Source organism: Salvelinus namaycush, chromosome 42, assembly GCF_016432855.1.
Source record: "Salvelinus namaycush isolate Seneca chromosome 42, SaNama_1.0, whole genome shotgun sequence".
Taxonomy (NCBI): Eukaryota; Metazoa; Chordata; class Actinopteri; order Salmoniformes; family Salmonidae; genus Salvelinus; species Salvelinus namaycush.
The window spans coordinates 12,003,870-12,022,064 of NC_052348.1; the positions used below are offsets into that span (position 1 = coordinate 12,003,870).

At 46.8% G+C, this 18,195-nt stretch overlaps 1 protein-coding gene across 1 annotated transcript in view; it reads left to right on the forward strand.

Moving 5' to 3' along the window:
- LOC120034741 (lipopolysaccharide-responsive and beige-like anchor protein) overlaps positions 1 to 18,195 on the forward strand; it is a 244,439-nt gene that overhangs the window by 97,132 nt on the left and 129,112 nt on the right. Inside the window, exon 35 of the mRNA XM_038981345.1 lies at positions 12,830 to 12,996. Coding sequence (XP_038837273.1) covers positions 12,830 to 12,996 — 167 coding nt within the window. The remainder of the gene's footprint in view (positions 1 to 12,829; positions 12,997 to 18,195) is intronic.

The following is an 18,195-nucleotide window of genomic DNA, read 5'->3' on the forward strand; positions in this document are numbered from 1 at the left end:
GTGTGTGTGTGTGTGTGTGTGTGTGTGTGTGTGTGTGTGTGTGTGTGTGTGTGTGTGTGTGTGTGTGTGTGTGTGTGTGTGTGTGTGTGTGTGTGTGTGTGTGTGTGTGGGGGGGGGGGGGGGGCTAGTCAGTACCGTTGAGTTACAGAATGAGGATGTGCCTGACAAGCCTCAAAGACAGCCAAGGACATCATTGTTTCCTGTTCCTGTATTATTTAGTAGCTACAGTCCCCGGTTGTCTCCAGTAAAACCGCAGCGGTGGAGAAAGAATACATTTTAACAGGCTGAAGTCTCATTCTGTTAGGGAGATAGTATTTGTGTTCTTGTAAATCGGTGTGAATCCACTCATTAGCCCCTAATGGATTTAGTATTGGGTACATGCGTACCACAACTGTTTTGTTTGTGTCTTCTGTGAAAGCCATTCGATTGTGATTCTCTGTCCCACGCACCGTCTGCAGGGACCTATTTCACTACGCAACCCACATATCGCACAGAGTGTTAGAACTCTTTGTTGTATTTTTTTAAATCAATTTCTTTTGTGTCCAACCATACCATCCTTCCTCTCAACCCATTCAACTGTAATCAGATAGCCACTAACCACCATAGCCAACTGTTAACTCTCTTTGTTAAAGACTGTTGTTTAGTATTTTCTCTCTGTTCTCTCCCCTCACCCCACCCCCTACAGTATAGCCAATCAACTTTAATCAGATACCCACCATAGCCAGGGCCAAATCTATGTTTCACAATTGAATTCCCCACTTAAATGTAGCCGCTCCTCTGTGACCTCTGAAAGAAGTGAGGCCCTGATAAGTGCAACCACTGATATTGCCGTATTGATTTTCCTCCATTCCGGCTCTGGCTTGAGCCCTCCTCGAGCCATCAGTTTCATGGTTTCATTTTGCACCGCCACCATAAAAATAACAGCCCCAATGAAACATGCCCCAGGGGAAAACAGTTTTCCTCTCTGTCTTCAATTTTTTTTTAAATCAGTGTTTGTTCACCTGCTTCTCAGGTTTACTGTTGGAGGACAGAAATAGAAACATGTTCGGGTGTGGCCGAGTGCATAAAGTAGGTGATTTGGATGTGCCCTGACTGCCACACCCTTCACTGTTTTAGTTAGAAAGAATCTTACTGCTGAAATGAATTGCACCTTTTGTGTGTTTCCTGTTGACTATCACTTGGGGGAACAGAGTAGTCCTTCTCCACCCTGACAGGGGTCTGGGACTAGGACCTTTGGCAGTGGCTCTCTACCACTACAGACACAGACCGTGAAGGAAACGGCAGCCACCAGGAAAGTGAATTATTCAATAGATAAAAACAAATTTATGTTTGCTCCCTGTCAGAGTTCATATCCACGGGAAGGATGTGATAGAGGAGCCGCGTGATTTAGACACCCTTTGCTTTGGAGACTCGTAACATATGCTCTCTCTCTCTCCCTTTCTCTCTCCCTCCATCCCTCTTTCTTTCGCTCTCTCTCTCCCCCGCCATCCCTCTTTCTCTCTCTCTCTGAATTGAGTTATCTTTGGCGTGGAGAGTAAGTTATTATAGCGGGTTGAGGGTGACAGAGATGAAGATAACTGGAGGGGGAAATCCAATTACCTTTTAGTGTTCTCTATCTAATGGGATCCTTAACGTGGAAGAGATCTGCAGATCGCATGGCCACGGTCCTCCTACTACGATGAGAGTTTTTTTTTTACAGCATCCTTTCATTAAGGATGAAATGTGGTGGGTTGCGAGGCCACGAGAGCAGAGGAGGTCAGAGATACGGAAGACCCAGATCATTTATTTTATCTCCCTCTTTCTGTTGCACTCTGTCTTTTTTATACCCCACGGTTGATTCTTTAAGAGTGAGGAAGACCCAGGTCTTTTCTTTTATCCGCCTCTCCTTCTTTCTCTCTCTCCAACTTTCTTTTTTTATACCCAGTCGTTGATTCATCCCCCAGCCGCTGTAATATACGACTAATTGAATTGACTCTCTCTCTAGATGCTATAAAAGCCGGGCGATCCAGCTAGCGATATCGCCGTAATTAGCGACTTAGCGTCATTCTCCCCCTCTGTCTGGCTTGTAAGACGATCCCTCTCTTCTCCTCTCGCCTCAGAGTTAATGACATTAACATTGAGCTGATGCTCATTATGTTCCATCATGACAGCGTCGTTAGCACAACGCCCCCACACAGTGCACTGAGCTTCCTCTTCCTCACAGATCACAGCCATGGACAGGACACACACAAAGAATTGACTGCACACTTAACGTTTGAAACGCCATGGAACGGAGGGCGACACAATTTACATTTTGAAGTGAAAGAAAATGAACACATGACAGTTAAACATTTTGGCTATTTATAACACAATAAACAAAGCCAACAGTCTGTGCTTCGGTGCTATAATGTAACCTGCTGTAAAGGAATACAGCTCCGTTCTGGTCAAGAACAAACAGTGCCGTTTATAGAGTGCTTGGACCAAATGTGGTTATCTTCATAGGTCTATAAACCATCTGTTTCAGTGTGAGAGAATTCCACAACAAACTGTTTCAATGTCAGAGGATAGGTTGTGACCCCAATCTCCCATACCGTCTAGAAGAGCCCCCTGCAGGTCACAGGCGTCAGGTGCCACCATCTGACACATTGTTTACAACGTATCAACACACAACACTCACCGCTCTGACCGACAGTCGTCACCTGTCATAAGGCGGTCACAGCGGTGATTTCTAGACGACAGCTGTAGAGCTGGGAGTACAGCCATCTCACTATGGTGCTGGTGAGACCCTCTGGGTAATGACGGGGAGGCTTGTTAGCTGTTGCTGGAGTCATTTATTAGTGGGATTCGTTTGGGATTCAGTAGTTTGATTCGTATATTATGACAGGATAAAGCAAGTAGATTCAACTTACCCAGCAGTATTCTAAATCTCTGTCTACCTGTATTGATTTTAGGAAAGGCATTGATGTTTATGCTTAGGTACACATTGGTGCAACGACAGTGCTTAAATCACCCGTTTGGCGAAGTAGGCTGTGATTCAATGACAAATTAACAGGCACCGCATCGATTATATGCAACGCAGGACAAGCTAGATAAACTAGTAATATCATCAACCATGTGTAGTTAACTAGTGATTATGTTAAGATTGATTGTTTTTTATAAGATACGTTTAATGCTAGCTAGCACCTTACCTTGGTTCCTTGCTGCACTCGCATAACAAGTAGTCAGCCTGCCACGCAGTCTCCTCGTGGAGTGCAATGTAATCGGCCATAATCAGTGTCCAAAAAGGCCGATTACGATTGTTATGAAAACTTGAAATCGGCCCTAATTAATCGCCCATTCCGATTAATCGGTCAACTTCTAATACTTACCCAGCAGAATTCTATATCTCTTGTCTACCTCTACCCTCAGAGAGAGAGTATTTACCCAGCAGTATTCTATATCTCTTGTCTACCTCTACCCTCAGAGAGAGAGTACTTACCCAGCAGTATTCTATATCTCTGTCTACCTCTACCCTCAGAGAGAGAACTTACCCAGCAGTATTCTATATCTCTGTCTACCTCTACCCTCAGAGAGAGAGAGAGAGAGAGAGGGAATACTTACCCAGCAGTATTCTATATCTCTGTCTACCTCTACCCTCAGAGAGAGAGAGAGTACTTACCCGGGAGAGAGGGAGAGGGGGAGAGAGACTAGTCTCCCAGTGTCTGGCTCTTCTCTGTGTGTAATTAAGTCCCTAGGTGATGCCTCTTGCACCGCTCCTCACATCATTATCTTTGCCCAGCTGACCCAGAGCTGTGAATAGCACATATATGAGCACCTCCTCCCGACTCCCTAGTCCCCTTTACTACATACTAACTGACACCTTAGTCTCTAGAGTAGGACTCTTGCCTTGCCTACTATCTTTGTTATCCCATAGAGGGACATCATTTTATTGATTTCATTTTACTGAGGAGTTGGAGAGGAGTTCTTGGAAAGGATAATTATGTTGTATTGAATAAAGATGTGTATTCGTAAAAATAAATATGTAGAATAAGCAGATTCTCAAGTGCCATTGAATGTATTGTTAAGGCAGACACAAACCTGATGTGGAGTTAAATGTGTTAAATGTACAGCAGTAGAAGAAGAAAGGGTATATCCTTGGTGCGCTCCTATTGTTATCTCTTCTGTTTGGAATCATCACTCTGCATCCAGACAACTAGCCGAGCGCCAGCCAGTGTTCCAGAAGAAGTGGATTATTTTTCATCTGCAGCGCCTCTGCCTTCATTTGACTATTTTTCACCCCGGAGAGGACAGTTAACAGGTGTGATTCGTCACGTGCTGGCGTGACCTTGGACTGCTTCTGGAGTCAGAGTGGATGGAACCTTCAGCCCAGCTTAGACTAATGGCAGCTACTGATTGGAACGGGGCTTGACACAGCTGCTGGTTTGAGCAGGGAGGGAAGGGGGGGGAGAGAGAGAATGGGAGAGGGAACGAGAAGAGCGAGAGAGTGAAAGAGAGGAGAGGATGCCGCTGGGAGGAGAGATGAAGAGCCCTGCCAACTAGGCATTGTGACCAGTCCATTAAAAACCCACAGCAGCCACAGACAAGGGACAGGAGAGAGAGCGAGAGAGATACTTTGATAAGTGTTGCGCCTGCGTTAACCTTGATGGCCACTATCGGGACGATGCATGCCTCTGGGATCTGTTTGGCTGGATGAGATTATTTTTTCCTCAGCAGGAAAAATCAATACTCTGCGAGCGCGGCGTGACAGGGGGCATCATTTCAGAATTGAAGTGGCTGTCAGACGTCGACATTCGATGACTTTTGTTCGCCGTTGTACTTTTAAGCCTTCATTTTTCTCCTTCGTCTTCCTACGCCCCCCCCCCCCCCCCCCCCCCCCCCCCCCGCCTCCCCGCCCCCCCGAACTCTTTGTCTGAGTTAACCTGATGGTGTTTTATGTGGCCGTTTTAAACTTGAGGGCAAGAGATCAAGTGAGAGGGGGAATCTTCTTCAGAAACCAATTGTTTCAGCAATCTCTCTTTTGTTTGGTAACCCCTCCTCCCATCGTTCTGTAAGGAATTCCTTATTCCTAGGAATATTTGCATTCCCTCTCAGAACACGACAAGGACACGCACCCCGGGCGGACAGTTTCCCCACTTTAAATGAAACCCTCTGGGACGGCTTGTCGGCGGACGTGAGAAATTGGAAGAGGAGCACGAGACAAGGAGGCGATAGCCGACCCCTCTGTGTCTCTAGCTGGCTTCTCTACTGCACCACACAATGTCAAGGCAGAGAGTACACATCAAGCATTGCTTTAATAAGATCCCCACGTGTGTGTGTGTGTGTGTGTGTGTGTGTGTGTGTGTGTGTGTGTGTGTGTGTGTGTGTGTGTGTGTGTGTGTGTGTGTGTGTGTGTGTGTGTGTGTGTGTGTGTGTGTGTGTGTGTGTGTGTGTGTGTGTGTGTGTGTCGTCGCCCGTTTCTCCAGCAGAACCTTGAGCGCTTTGTGATGTCATGAAACGAGCGCCTTGAAGGCTGAGACAGTGTGGCACAGAAACATTTCAAGGTCCTTGGCTCTGTCACTCACTGTAAGTGATAAACACAGGCTTTATATCTGGTAATGAGGCCTGTATCCCCACTCACACCCTCATTATACTGGTGAACCCCTCAGGCCCTGATGGGAGAGCGTGACAACAACTACAGCATTTAGAGGGGGGTTGGCAGCGTATTATTCTACACGCAGAAACCTATGCCATATGTTCTGGCCTTTTGAATTGCACTCATGCAGTTGAGTCGGTGGATTTGTATCTGTGAGATGTGCTGGAATGCCTGGCCCTCGTGTGTGTGTGTGTGTGTGTGTGTGTGTGTGTGTGTGTGTGTGTGTGTGTGTGTGTGTGTGTGTGTGTGTGTGTGTGTGTGTGTGTGTGTGTGTGTGTGTGTGTGTGTGTGTGTGTGTGTGTGTGTGTGTGTGTGTGTGTGTGTGTGTGTGTGTGTGTGTGTGTGATACTATTCATGTTGTCTTCTCATATCATTATCCTAGTGTAATTTAGCCAGTGGTTAGGCCTGTTTCCTTTCCTTTCTAAATCACACAGATGTTTCTCTGGTCATTGACTTGAGCTTGGCGTGAATTGTCCGAGACACATCTCCATGTAATTTACTCGATTAATGCCAACCCATTATCAGTCTGTCTTCTCCGGGCACCTTTTACCACCAGAGTAGGCGCCAGCGCCCGTCACCCTCCGACCCTGTCAGCCAGCTCATGTAATGGAAGGTGCTGCCCATGATTACACTGTCTTAAGTCATAAGGTCTCACGTCACGCCGTCCTCACACACACACACACACACACACACACACATACGCACACACACACAGCTTCCTCACCTGCTCGCTCGCTCTCCAAAAGCCTGCCTTGTGCCTTTTACCTCTGACTTCTGACTTCCTCATCTGACTTCCTCGTTTGAATCTGGCTACCAGGTAGACTAGACATTGATCCTGATGTTTGAATCTGGCTACCAGGTGGACTAGACATTGATCCTGATGTTTGAATCTGGCTACCAGGTAGACTAGACATTGATCCTGATGTCTGAATCTGGCTACCAGGTAGGCTAGACATTGATCCTGATGTTTGAATCTGGCTACCAGGTAGACTAGACATTGATCCTGATGTTTGAATCTGGCTACCAGGTGGACTAGACATTGATCCTGATGTTTGAATCTGGCTACCAGGTAGGCTAGACATTGATCCTGATGTTTGAATCTGGCTACCAGGTAGACTAGACATTGATCCTGATGTTTGAATCTGGCTACCAGGTAGACTAGACATTGATCCTGATGTCTGAATCTGGCTACCAGGTAGACTAGACATTGATCCTGATGTTTGAATCTGGCTACCAGGTAGGCTAGACACTGATCCTGATGTTTGAATCTGGCTACCAGGTAGGCTAGACATTGATCCTGATGTTTGAATCTGGCTACCAGGTAGACTAGACATTGATCCTGATGTTTGAATCTGGCTACCAGGTAGACTAGACATTGATCCTGATGTTTGAATCTGGCTACCAGGTAGGCTAGACATTGATCCTGATGTTTGAATCTGGCTACCAGGTAGACTAGACATTGATCCTGATGTTTGAATCTGGCTACCAGGTAGACTAGACATTGATCCTGATGTTTGAATCTGGCTACCAGGTAGACTAGACATTGATCCTGATGTTTGAATCTGGCTACCAGGTAGACTAGACATTGATCCTGATGTTTGAATCTGGCTACCAGGTGGACTAGACATTGATCCTGATGTTTGAATCTGGCTACCAGGTAGACTAGACATTGATCCTGATGTTTGAATCTGGCTACCAGGTAGACTAGACATTGATCCTGATGTTTGAATCTGGCTACCAGGTAGACTAGACATTGATCCTGATGTCTGAATCTGGCTACCAGGTAGACTAGACATTGATCCTGATGTCTGAATCTGGCTACCAGGTAGACTAGACATTGATCCTGATGTCTGAATCTGGCTACCAGGTAGACTAGACATTGATCCTGATGTCTGAATCTGGCTACCAGGTAGACTAGACATTGATCCTGATGTCTGAATCTGGCTACCAGGTAGACTAGACATTGATCCTGATGTCTGAATCTGGCTACCAGGTAGACTAGACATTGATCCTGATGTCTGAATCTGGCTACCAGGTAGACTAGACATTGATCCTGATGTCTGAATCTGGCTACCAGGTAGACTAGACATTGATCCTGATGTCTGAATCTGGCTACCAGGTAGACTAGACATTGATCCTGATGTCTGAATCTGGCTACCAGGTAGACTAGACATTGATCCTGATGTCTGAATCTGGCTACCAGGTAGACTAGACATTGATCCTGATGTCTGAATCTGGCTACCAGGTAGACTAGACATTGATCCTGATGTCTGAATCTGGCTACCAGGTAGACTAGACATTGATCCTGATGTCTGAATCTGGCTACCAGGTAGACTAGACATTGATCCTGATGTTTGAATCTGGCTACCAGGTAGACTAGACATTGATCCTGATGTTTGAATCTGGCTACCAGGTAGACTAGACATTGATCCTGATGTTTGAATCTGGCTACCAGGTAGGCTAGACATTGATCCTGATGTCTGAATCTGGCTACCAGGTAGACTAGACATTGATCCTGATGTCTGAATCTGGCTACCAGGTAGACTAGACATTGATCCTGATGTCTGAATCTGGCTACCAGGTAGACTAGACATTGATCCTGATGTCTGAATCTGGCTACCAGGTAGACTAGACATTGATCCTGATGTCTGAATCTGGCTACCAGGTAGACTAGACATTGATCCTGATGTCTGAATCTGGCTACCAGGTAGACTAGACATTGATCCTGATGTCTGAATCTGGCTACCAGGTAGACTAGACATTGATCCTGATGTTTGAATCTGGCTACCAGGTAGACTAGACATTGATCCTGATGTTTGAATCTGGCTACCAGGTAGACTAGACATTGATCCTGATGTTTGAATCTGGCTACCAGGTAGACTAGACATTGATCCTGATGTTTGAATCTGGCTACCAGGTAGGCTAGACATTGATCCTGATGTTTGAATCTGGCTACCAGGTAGGCTAGACATTGATCCTGATGTTTGAATCTGGCTACCAGGTAGGCTAGACATTGATCCTGATGTTTGAATCTGGCTACCAGGTAGACTAGACATTGATCCTGATGTTTGAATCTGGCTACCAGGTAGGCTAGACATTGATCCTGATGTTTGAATCTGGCTACCAGGTAGGCTAGACATTGATCCTGATGTTTGAATCTGGCTACCAGGTAGGCTAGACATTGATCCTGATGTTTGAATCTGGCTACCAGGTAGGCTAGACATTGATCCTGATGTTTGAATCTGGCTACCAGGTAGGCTAGACATTGATCCTGATGTTTGAATCTGGCTACCAGGTAGGCTAGACATTGATCCTGATGTTTGAATCTGGCTACCAGGTAGGCTAGACATTGATCCTGATGTTTGAATCTGGCTACCAGGTAGGCTAGACATTGATCCTGATGTTTGAATCTGGCTACCAGGTAGGCTAGACATTGATCCTGATGTTTGAATCTGGCTACCAGGTAGGCTAGACATTGATCCTGATGTTTGAATCTGGCTACCAGGTAGGCTAGACATTGATCCTGATGTTTGAATCTGGCTACCAGGTAGACTAGACATTGATCCTGATGTTTGAATCTGGCTACCAGGTAGACTAGACATTGATCCTGATGTTTGAATCTGGCTACCAGGTAGGCTAGACATTGATCCTGATGTTTGAATCTGGCTACCAGGTAGGCTAGACATTGATCCTGATGTCTGAATCTGGCTACCAGGTAGACTAGACATTGATCCTGATGTTTGAATCTGGCTACCAGGTAGACTAGACATTGATCCTGATGTTTGAATCTGGCTACCAGGTAGACTAGACATTGATCCTGATGTTTGAATCTGGCTACCAGGTAGACTAGACATTGATCCTGATGTTTGAATCTGGCTACCAGGTAGACTAGACATTGATCCTGATGTTTGAATCTGGCTACCAGGTAGACTAGACATTGATCCTGATGTTTGAATCTGGCTACCAGGTAGGCTAGACATTGATCCTGATGTTTGAATCTGGCTACCAGGTAGGCTAGACATTGATCCTGTTGTTTGAATCTGGCTACCAGGTAGGCTAGACATTGATCCTGATGTTTGAATCTGGCTACCAGGTAGGCTAGACATTGATCCTGATGTTTGAATCTGGCTACCAGGTAGACTAGACATTGATCCTGATGTTTGAATCTGGCTACCAGGTAGACTAGACATTGATCCTGATGTTTGAATCTGGCTACCAGGTAGGCTAGACATTGATCCTGATGTTTGAATCTGGCTACCAGGTAGGCTAGACATTGATCCTGATGTTTGAATCTGGCTACCAGGTAGGCTAGACATTGATCCTGATGTTTGAATCTGGCTACCAGGTAGGCTAGACATTGATCCTGATGTTTGAATCTGGCTACCAGGTAGGCTAGACATTGATCCTGATGTTTGAATCTGGCTACCAGGTAGGCTAGACATTGATCCTGATGTTTGAATCTGGCTACCAGGTAGGCTAGACATTGATCCTGATGTTTGAATCTGGCTACCAGGTAGGCTAGACATTGATCCTGATGTTTGAATCTGGCTACCAGGTAGGCTAGACATTGATCCTGATGTTTGAATCTGGCTACCAGGTAGGCTAGACATTGATCCTGATGTTTGAATCTGGCTACCAGGTAGGCTAGACATTGATCCTGATGTTTTGAATCTGGCTACCAGGTAGGCTAGACATTGATCCTGATGTTTTGAATCTGGCTACCAGGTAGACTAGACATTGATCCTGATGTTTGAATCTGGCTACCAGGTAGACTAGACATTGATCCTGATGTCTGAATCTGGCTACCAGGTAGGCTAGACATTGATCCTGATGTCTGAATCTGGCTACCAGGTAGACTAGACATTGATCCTGATGTTTGAATCTGGCTACCAGGTAGACTAGACATTGATCCTGATGTCTGAATCTGGCTACCAGGTAGACTAGACATTGATCCTGATGTTTGAATCTGGCTACCAGGTAGACTAGACATTGATCCTGATGTTGGAATCTGGCTACCAGGTGGACTAGACATTGATCCTGATGTTGGAATCTGGCTACCAGGTGGACTAGACATTGATCCTGATGTTGGAATCTGGCTACCAGGTAGGCTAGACATTGATCCTGATGTCTGAATCTGGCTACCAGGTAGGCTAGACATTGATCCTGATGTTTGAATCTGGCTACCAGGTAGACTAGACATTGATCCTGTTGTTTGAATCTGGCTACCAGGTAGGCTAGACATTGATCTTGATGATCCATTTCTCTTTTTTCATCTCACTGTCAGCATCAGGATAGACCCTTCATGTGCCGTTTCCACTGAGGTAAAGGGGGCCCCCTCTGGTTGCTAATGGCACTAGGCCGTTCATTCTATTTTACTATTCCCCCCCGCTCCCTTTGAAATTAGCGCAGGGGCGATGTTAAAAAGTGTTCCCTGACTCAGTGCCCTTTGTTCTGTCAGCCTATTGGAAGAGTAGAGGATGGAGGTAGGTTATTATGTAGTCATCTAGAGCTAGCAGGCTGAGTATGTAAGAACCAACGAGACCCCAGTAGTCTAATATCCTCTATGTATGACGATTTCAGAGCAGTGGAACGACCCCCAGAATCTAGACTCTGACATGTCTTTTCCACATCGTTTTACACCGAAATGGAGGCCTAGTGTTAATGGCCTGTTATGTGTTCAGCTGTTTGCTTGTTGTTTCAGAGGGGAGTCGCTCAGTGAAACTACTTCCCCTCGCCGCCGGGCCCTACCAGGCCCGTTAGAAAAGCACACGTCACTATGGGGGACTAGGTGTTTTGGTCCGATTTGAATGACCAGCGTGTTTACGATGATGTGTTTGAACTGCAGCACTGCTGATTAGTGACACAGAAGTCACACGTCAAGACAGGCTGGAAGGAACGTTTCTTGTTCTGTCCCGTCGTAAAGTATAGACGCGCTGTTGTCTGTTCCAGGGGGCTAACATACGTTTCAAACATTCAGCACCATTCCCTCTCCCTATCCTCCCTTAACTACTCTTCTTCCTTTCAGCGCACGCACGCACGCACGCACGCACGCACGCACGCACGCACGCACGCACGCACACGTTGGGCCATCATGTTTTAAGGTTAAGGACCACTCTAATGCCCCACAAAGAGACGTAGATTGATAATTAGGGCCCAATAGCCCCTCCAGAATAGCCTTCCAGAACGTGATCCAGACCTATAGATTTCCTGTCAGGTATGAAAAGTCACCATTCCAATTGGCGAGGAGGACCAATCATTATCAAGCACTTTAGTGTGTTTACTGGTTGCTAAGGTTACTGGTGAGGCAGGTTGCATTTGTAGAGCTGGGGATATATGTGTGTGTTCTCCACCAATGGGCTGCCTTTTAGATTCATTTAATTTGAGCATTGGGAATTGCATTAAATCATGTAGCATTGGGAATTGCATTAAGAGTTGCTGGTATTGATGCTGTAACCTTTCAGTATCCAATGGATGCACTGAAATCACAGTAATATGGCCATGATTTTTGCCTGAGGTACTGTACATGATAGTAGCGTGTATTCCTCATTTCTTTGTTGCTTGTATTTCTACTCTACATGGCTAACGGCTGTTAGAAATATGCAGCGTACTCAAATGTTTTCAGTCGATTATATATTACTTTATTTTACAGTTTAACTCGGCTTTATATTTTGCTCAGTTTATCTTAGCACTGAAATGGAACATTTCAAGTCTGTCTGTTTTTATTCCTCAGTATAGGTGTTATTGTATATACCATCTACGCTGAGTTCAAAGGCCATTTCTGATAACACATTCAGACAGAGAAAATGAACCTCTGTTTTGTGATTCGGAGCCCTGGAGGCGTTAGTAACTATAATGTCCGCCGTTATTAATCAACGTGACATAAGGGCCAGAAAATGACCCCAGATTTTCATTTGGTTCTACTCAAGGTAGCAATTCTACACACACACAGCTGCTATAGCCTTATATTATGTCCTTTTACATGGTGTGTAGTAGCCTATACCATTTTCACCAGAATACATGCTAGTTCCATACATACAATATGAAGTTGCATACGCCAGTTTGCTCTTCAGAATACATACTTCCTGGGTTTCTCTTTAAATGTACTATAAAGGCTTTTTATTGAGCACTGCACATGCAATTCATTTGTAATGATGCTTACGTTATTGTGTTTTTGAACAAAAAGTTAACCTGTTGTCACGTTTTGTCTTTGACCCCCAGTCCCACTGTGCCCAGTACTCGGCTGAGAAGCGTGATGAGGAGAAGATGTGCGACCACCTGATCCGAGCAGCCAAGTACCGCGACCACGTGACAGCCACCCAGCTCATCCAGAAGATAGTCAACATCCTGACGGACAAACACGGTGCCTGGGGAAGCTCTGCCTTCAGGTAAAAGTCTACGTAGTTCTACAATCTAGAGCAGGGGTTCTCCAACTCTGGTCCTGGAGCTCTATTGGGGGTGCAGGCTTTCGTTCCCGCCCAGCACTAACACACCTCATTCAACTAATCAAATGATCCGTTTTTGGTCTTTAGTCTAGTTACGCCTTCATCAGGTTCCCCTCAGCACCATCACATGTTCAGTCTAAAGTACTCTGTTCCAATCTCCATACTAACACAACCAATTCAAATGAAGCAATGTATTGGGGGAAATGGTCCGATTTTGCAGTGTTTTTCCCCGTGTCCAAACTTCCTGCCAAAAATGCACATAATAAGAACATTGAGCATTGGTAATGGTAAAACAATAGGATACACCTGACTTTTAAATGAGCCGTAGCTTTCCTTCGAGTACAACACATCCATTATGACACCACTGTAATGACTGCATTCTCATCATCTCCCAGCCGCCCTCCTGGGAGTTAGTGATTGAGTTGGGTCCGCACCGGTGCAAACGCCGAGCTATGGGATGCATGATACATTGACTTTGGACAGAGATGAAAGAGATTTAAACAAACCCTCCAGCCATTAAAACTATAGAAAAGCTTAGAAAGCTCAATGTTGGTTTCAACAAAACAGGCCAGTTAGAAGTCAATGGGGGTATTCCCTAATGATGGCCTGTGCTGTGTGTGTGCTGGCAGGTTGGGTACAGTATATAATGGTTGGAGAGTCAGCCTGCTGTTGGTCGGTTGGTTCCCTCTTGTTATTCTGAATTGACTCTCCTGAGACTCGTCTGTGTGTGAGCTCAGTTTGTGGTTGCTCTTACACCAGGGGCCAGGGGGTCTCTCTCTCTCTCTCTCTCTCTCTCTTTCCTTTCCCCACATTTTTGGGGGATTTTATTCTCTGGTCTCTTAGATTTTTGCCTCCCATGAGTATTTTTCTTTCTCTCCCTATCTTTCTCTCTCCTTCTCTTCTTTCTCTCCTTCTCTTCTTTCTCTCCTTCTCTTCTTTCTCTCCTTCTCTTCTTTCTCTCCTTCTCTATCCTCTCCTTCTTCTTTCTCTCCTTCTCTATCCTCTCCTTCTTTATCCTCTCCTTCTTTCTCTCCTTCTCTTTCTCCTTCTCTTTCTCCTTCTTTCTCTCTCCTTCTTCTTCTCTCTCCTTCTCTTTCTCTCTCCTTCTTCTCTCTCCTTCTTCTTTCTCTCCTTCTCTTTCTCTCTCCTTCTCTTCTTTCTCTCTCCTTCTTCTCTCTCTCCTTCTCTCTCTCCTCTTCTGTCTCTCTCCTTCTTCTCTCTCTCCTTCTCTTTCTCTCTCCTTCTTCTTTCTCTTCTTTCTCTCTCCTTCTTCTTTCTCTCCTTCTCTATCCTCTCCTTCTTCTTTCTCTCCTTCTCTATCCTCTCCTTCTTTCTCTCCTTCTCTTTCTCTCCTTCTCTTCTTTCTCTCCTTCTCTATCTTCTCCTTCTTCTTTCTCCCCTTCTCTTTCTCTCTCCTTCTTCTTTCTCTCCTTCTCTATCCTCTCCTTCTTTCTCTCCTTCTCTATCCTCTCCTTCTTTCTCTCCTTCTATATCTTCTCATTCTTTCTCTCCTTCTCTATCCTCTCCTTCTTTCTCTCCTTCTCTCTCCTTCTTCTTTCTCTCCTTCTCTCTCCTTCTTCTTTCTCTCCTTCTCTATCCTCTCCTTCTTTCTCTCCTTCTCTTTCTCTCTCCTTCTTTCTCTCCTTCTCTTTCTCTCTCCTTCTTCTTTCTCTCCTTCTCTATCCTCTCCTCTATGCTTTGATCTTAGCGAGCCCAGTGATGTTATGGAAAGGCAATATTATATTACTCTCTCTTTCTCTCTCCCCTTCTCTCTCTTTCAATTAAATTAAATTCAAAGGGATTTATTGGCATGGGAAACATATGTTTACATTGCCAATGCGAGTGAAATAAATAATAAACAAAAGTGAAATAAACAAAAACATTTTTTTACAGTAAACATTATACTCGCAAAAGTTCCAAAAGGGTAATCTCTCTCTCTCTCTCTTTCTGTATATTCACACAACAAGGCCAAGCTATTTGCTATGCACCTCCGCAGCCCAGAGAGACTCTCCCTTCCCCATTACCGTGCCTTTCTTTCATTGTGTTATTGTGCTGCTACAGTATTGATGGTTTTCCTAATGGCTGCCGATGGGCCAGGCTGGGAGCCGGGAGCCGCTGGCACCGGGCCTGGGAGCCGGGCCCAAGCTTTTAATAAATCACAATCAGACCTGTGCCATTGCATCAATATTTTTGGTCAATTACCGAGAAGGTCAGGTGGCGCAGCTCTGCGACGGGGACCCCATGCAGGCAGCAGTATGTGGTGGTGGGTGTGGGGGGAGGTGTAAGGGGGGGATGCTAGCGCCACAGAAAACACAGAGAAAGGGGCAATGGATACGATACAGACTGTTCACACACAGTCACACGCACAAGGACACAACACAGAGAGACGGACAGGCACGCATGCATGCACACAGACTAAAACATGTGGGTACTGCAGCATTACAGAAAACAAGTGAGGGAGGGAGAGAAGACCCTCACACTCCTTTTCTATCAGCGGTGGTGAAAATGAAATCTGGGAGCAACAAAGGGTACACGCCGCCATGATTACGACCTTTGTCGAGAGGTGGAAAATTCACGAGCTGCTATAAAGACGTATTCCCCAAAGTTTCTATTCAATAAAGAGGCCGAAAATGAAAATATTATTTTTCTCACAGAAACAGGCTGATGGGAATTGTTGTTTCCCTCACGGCAGGCATCTAATATCATCTGACACGCCGTGACCCGCCTGAATGCAATTTGTGTGTTAATATCCAGCTTACACCAGCCCTGGCCCCTGGAGACGTGAGGTGTTCGGTGGTTTTCTCTCTTCTCATTTTCTCTCCTCTCTCTCTCTTTCCTTTTCTATCTCTCCCTCTTCCATTTCCTTCTCTCTCTCACTCCTTTATTCATCCACTCTCTCTCCATTGTACTGGAAGGTCTAGGGAGGTCTCCCTCCAACAAAGGGAAGTAACTCTTATTTTCTGTTCTGAGATCTGCCCTTGGCCGTCATTGGCACACACACACACACACACGTCATTACGTGCACTGAGGGACAGGACAGACAGACGGGGAACGCTACCTGTTCATCCTTACATTACCGTCACATCCTCTGGAGACTCTGGTGTACAACACGCCAGCAGTCTGATCCAAGACCACAGACACAACTTGAATAACCAGCTCTGAGGTGGCCACAGATGAAGCGACTGGCAGCACTCATTTTTTCCCCCCACTTTTTTCCCTGGAGCGAGTGAGCGGCCCTACAGAGCATCTAGGCAGCGTTGGTGTTTATTTGGGTCAGGAGACAAGTCATCTTTCATGTATATGACACCCGGCAAAGTGGCCGGACAGAGAGAGAGAGAGATGAGGACGGAGAGAGAGATGAGGGGTAGATGATGGAGAATGGTAGAGCGGTGTCTCGGAGGACACACTCCCCTTTCCTCAACGCCCTCCTTCATTGCATCCTAATAAGCTGACTAATGTACCATGGAAATTCACTCTGAATGCTGGGGAGGAGGGAGAAGGGAGAGCAGGGATAGGAAGAGAAGTTACAGGAGGAGAGAGAAGCGAGAGGAGAGAAGGCAGGGGAGAAAAAAGAAGGGAGAAATGAGGAGAGGAGAAGGTACTGTAGCTGCCGTGTTGGAGGGAAAGTACAGTGTGGGAGGGAAAGTACAGTGTGGGAGGGGGAGAGAGTGTGGGGGGGGAGAGAGTGTGGGAGGGGGAGAGAGTGTGGGAGGGGGAGAGAGTGTGGGAGGGGGAGTGAGTGTGGGAGGGGGGAGTGAGTGTGTGGGAGGGGGGAGTGAGTGTGTGGGAGGGGGAGTGAGTGTGTGGGAGGGGGGAGTGAGTGTGTGGGAGGGGGGAGTGAGTGTGTGGGAGGGGGGAGTGAGTGTGTGGGAGGGGGGAGTGAGTGTGTGGGAGGGGGGAGTGAGTGTGTGGGAGGGGGGAGTGAGTGTGTGGGAGGGGGGAGTGAGTGTGTGGGAGGGGGGAGTGAGTGTGTGGGAGGGGGGAGTGAGTGTGTGGGAGGGGGGAGTGAGTGTGTGGGAGGGGGAGAGTGCGGGAGGGAAAGAGAGCGTTGGAGGGAGAAAGAGTGCGTTGGAGGGAGAAAGAGTGCGTTGGAGGGAAAGTAGAGCGTTGGAGGGAAAGTAGAGCGTTGGAGGGAAAGAGAGCGTTGGAGGGAAAGAGAGCGTTGGAGGGAAAGAGAGCGTTGGAGGGAAAGAGAGCGTTGGAGGGAAAGAGAGCGTTGGAGGGAAAGAGAGCGTTGGAGGGAAAGAAGAGCGTTGGAGGGAAAGTAGAGCGTTGGAGGGAAAGTAGAGCGTGGGAGGGAAAGTAGAGCGTTGGAGGGGGAGAGTGTGTGGGAGGGGGAGAGTGTGTGGGAGGGAAAGTAGAGTGTGGGAGGGAAAGTAGAGTGTGGGAGGGAAAGTAGAGGGTGGGAGGGAAAGGAGAGTGTGGGGGGGAAAGTAGAGTGTGGGAGGGAAAGTAGAGTGTGGGAGGGGGAGAGTGTGGGAGGGAAAGTAGAGTGTGTGGGAGGGGGAGAGTGTGTGGGGGAGGGAGAGTGTGGGAGGGAAAGTAGAGTGTGGGAGGGAAAGTAGAGTGTGGGAGGGAAAGTAGAGTGTGTGGGAGGGAAAGTAGAGTGTGTGGGAGGGGGAGAGTGTGTGGGAGGGAGAGTGTGGGAGGGAAAGTAGAGTGTGGGAGGGAAAGTAGAGTGTGGGAGGGAAAGTAGAGCGTGGGAGGGAAAGTAGAGCGTGGGAGGGAAAGTAGAGCGTTGGAGGGGGAGAGTGTGTGGGAGGGGGAGAGTGTGTGGGAGGGAAAGTAGAGTGTGGGGGAGGGAGAGTGTGGGAGGGAAAGTAGAGTGTGGGAGGGAAAGTAGAGCGTTGGAGGGAAAGTAGAGCGTTGGAGGGGGAGAGTGTGTGGGAGGGGGAGAGTGTGTGGGAGGGAAAGTAGAGTGTGGGAGGGAAAGTAGAGTGTGGGAGGGAAAGTAGAGTGTGGGAGGGAAAGTAGAGTGTGGGAGGGAAAGTAGAGTGTGGGAGGGAAAGTAGAGCGTTGGAGGGGGAGAGTGTGTGGGAGGGGGAGAGTGTGTGGGAGGGGGAGAGTGTGTGGGAGGGAAAGTAGAGTGTGGGAGGGAAAGTAGAGTGTGGGCGGGAAAGTAGAGTGTGGGAGGGAAAGTAG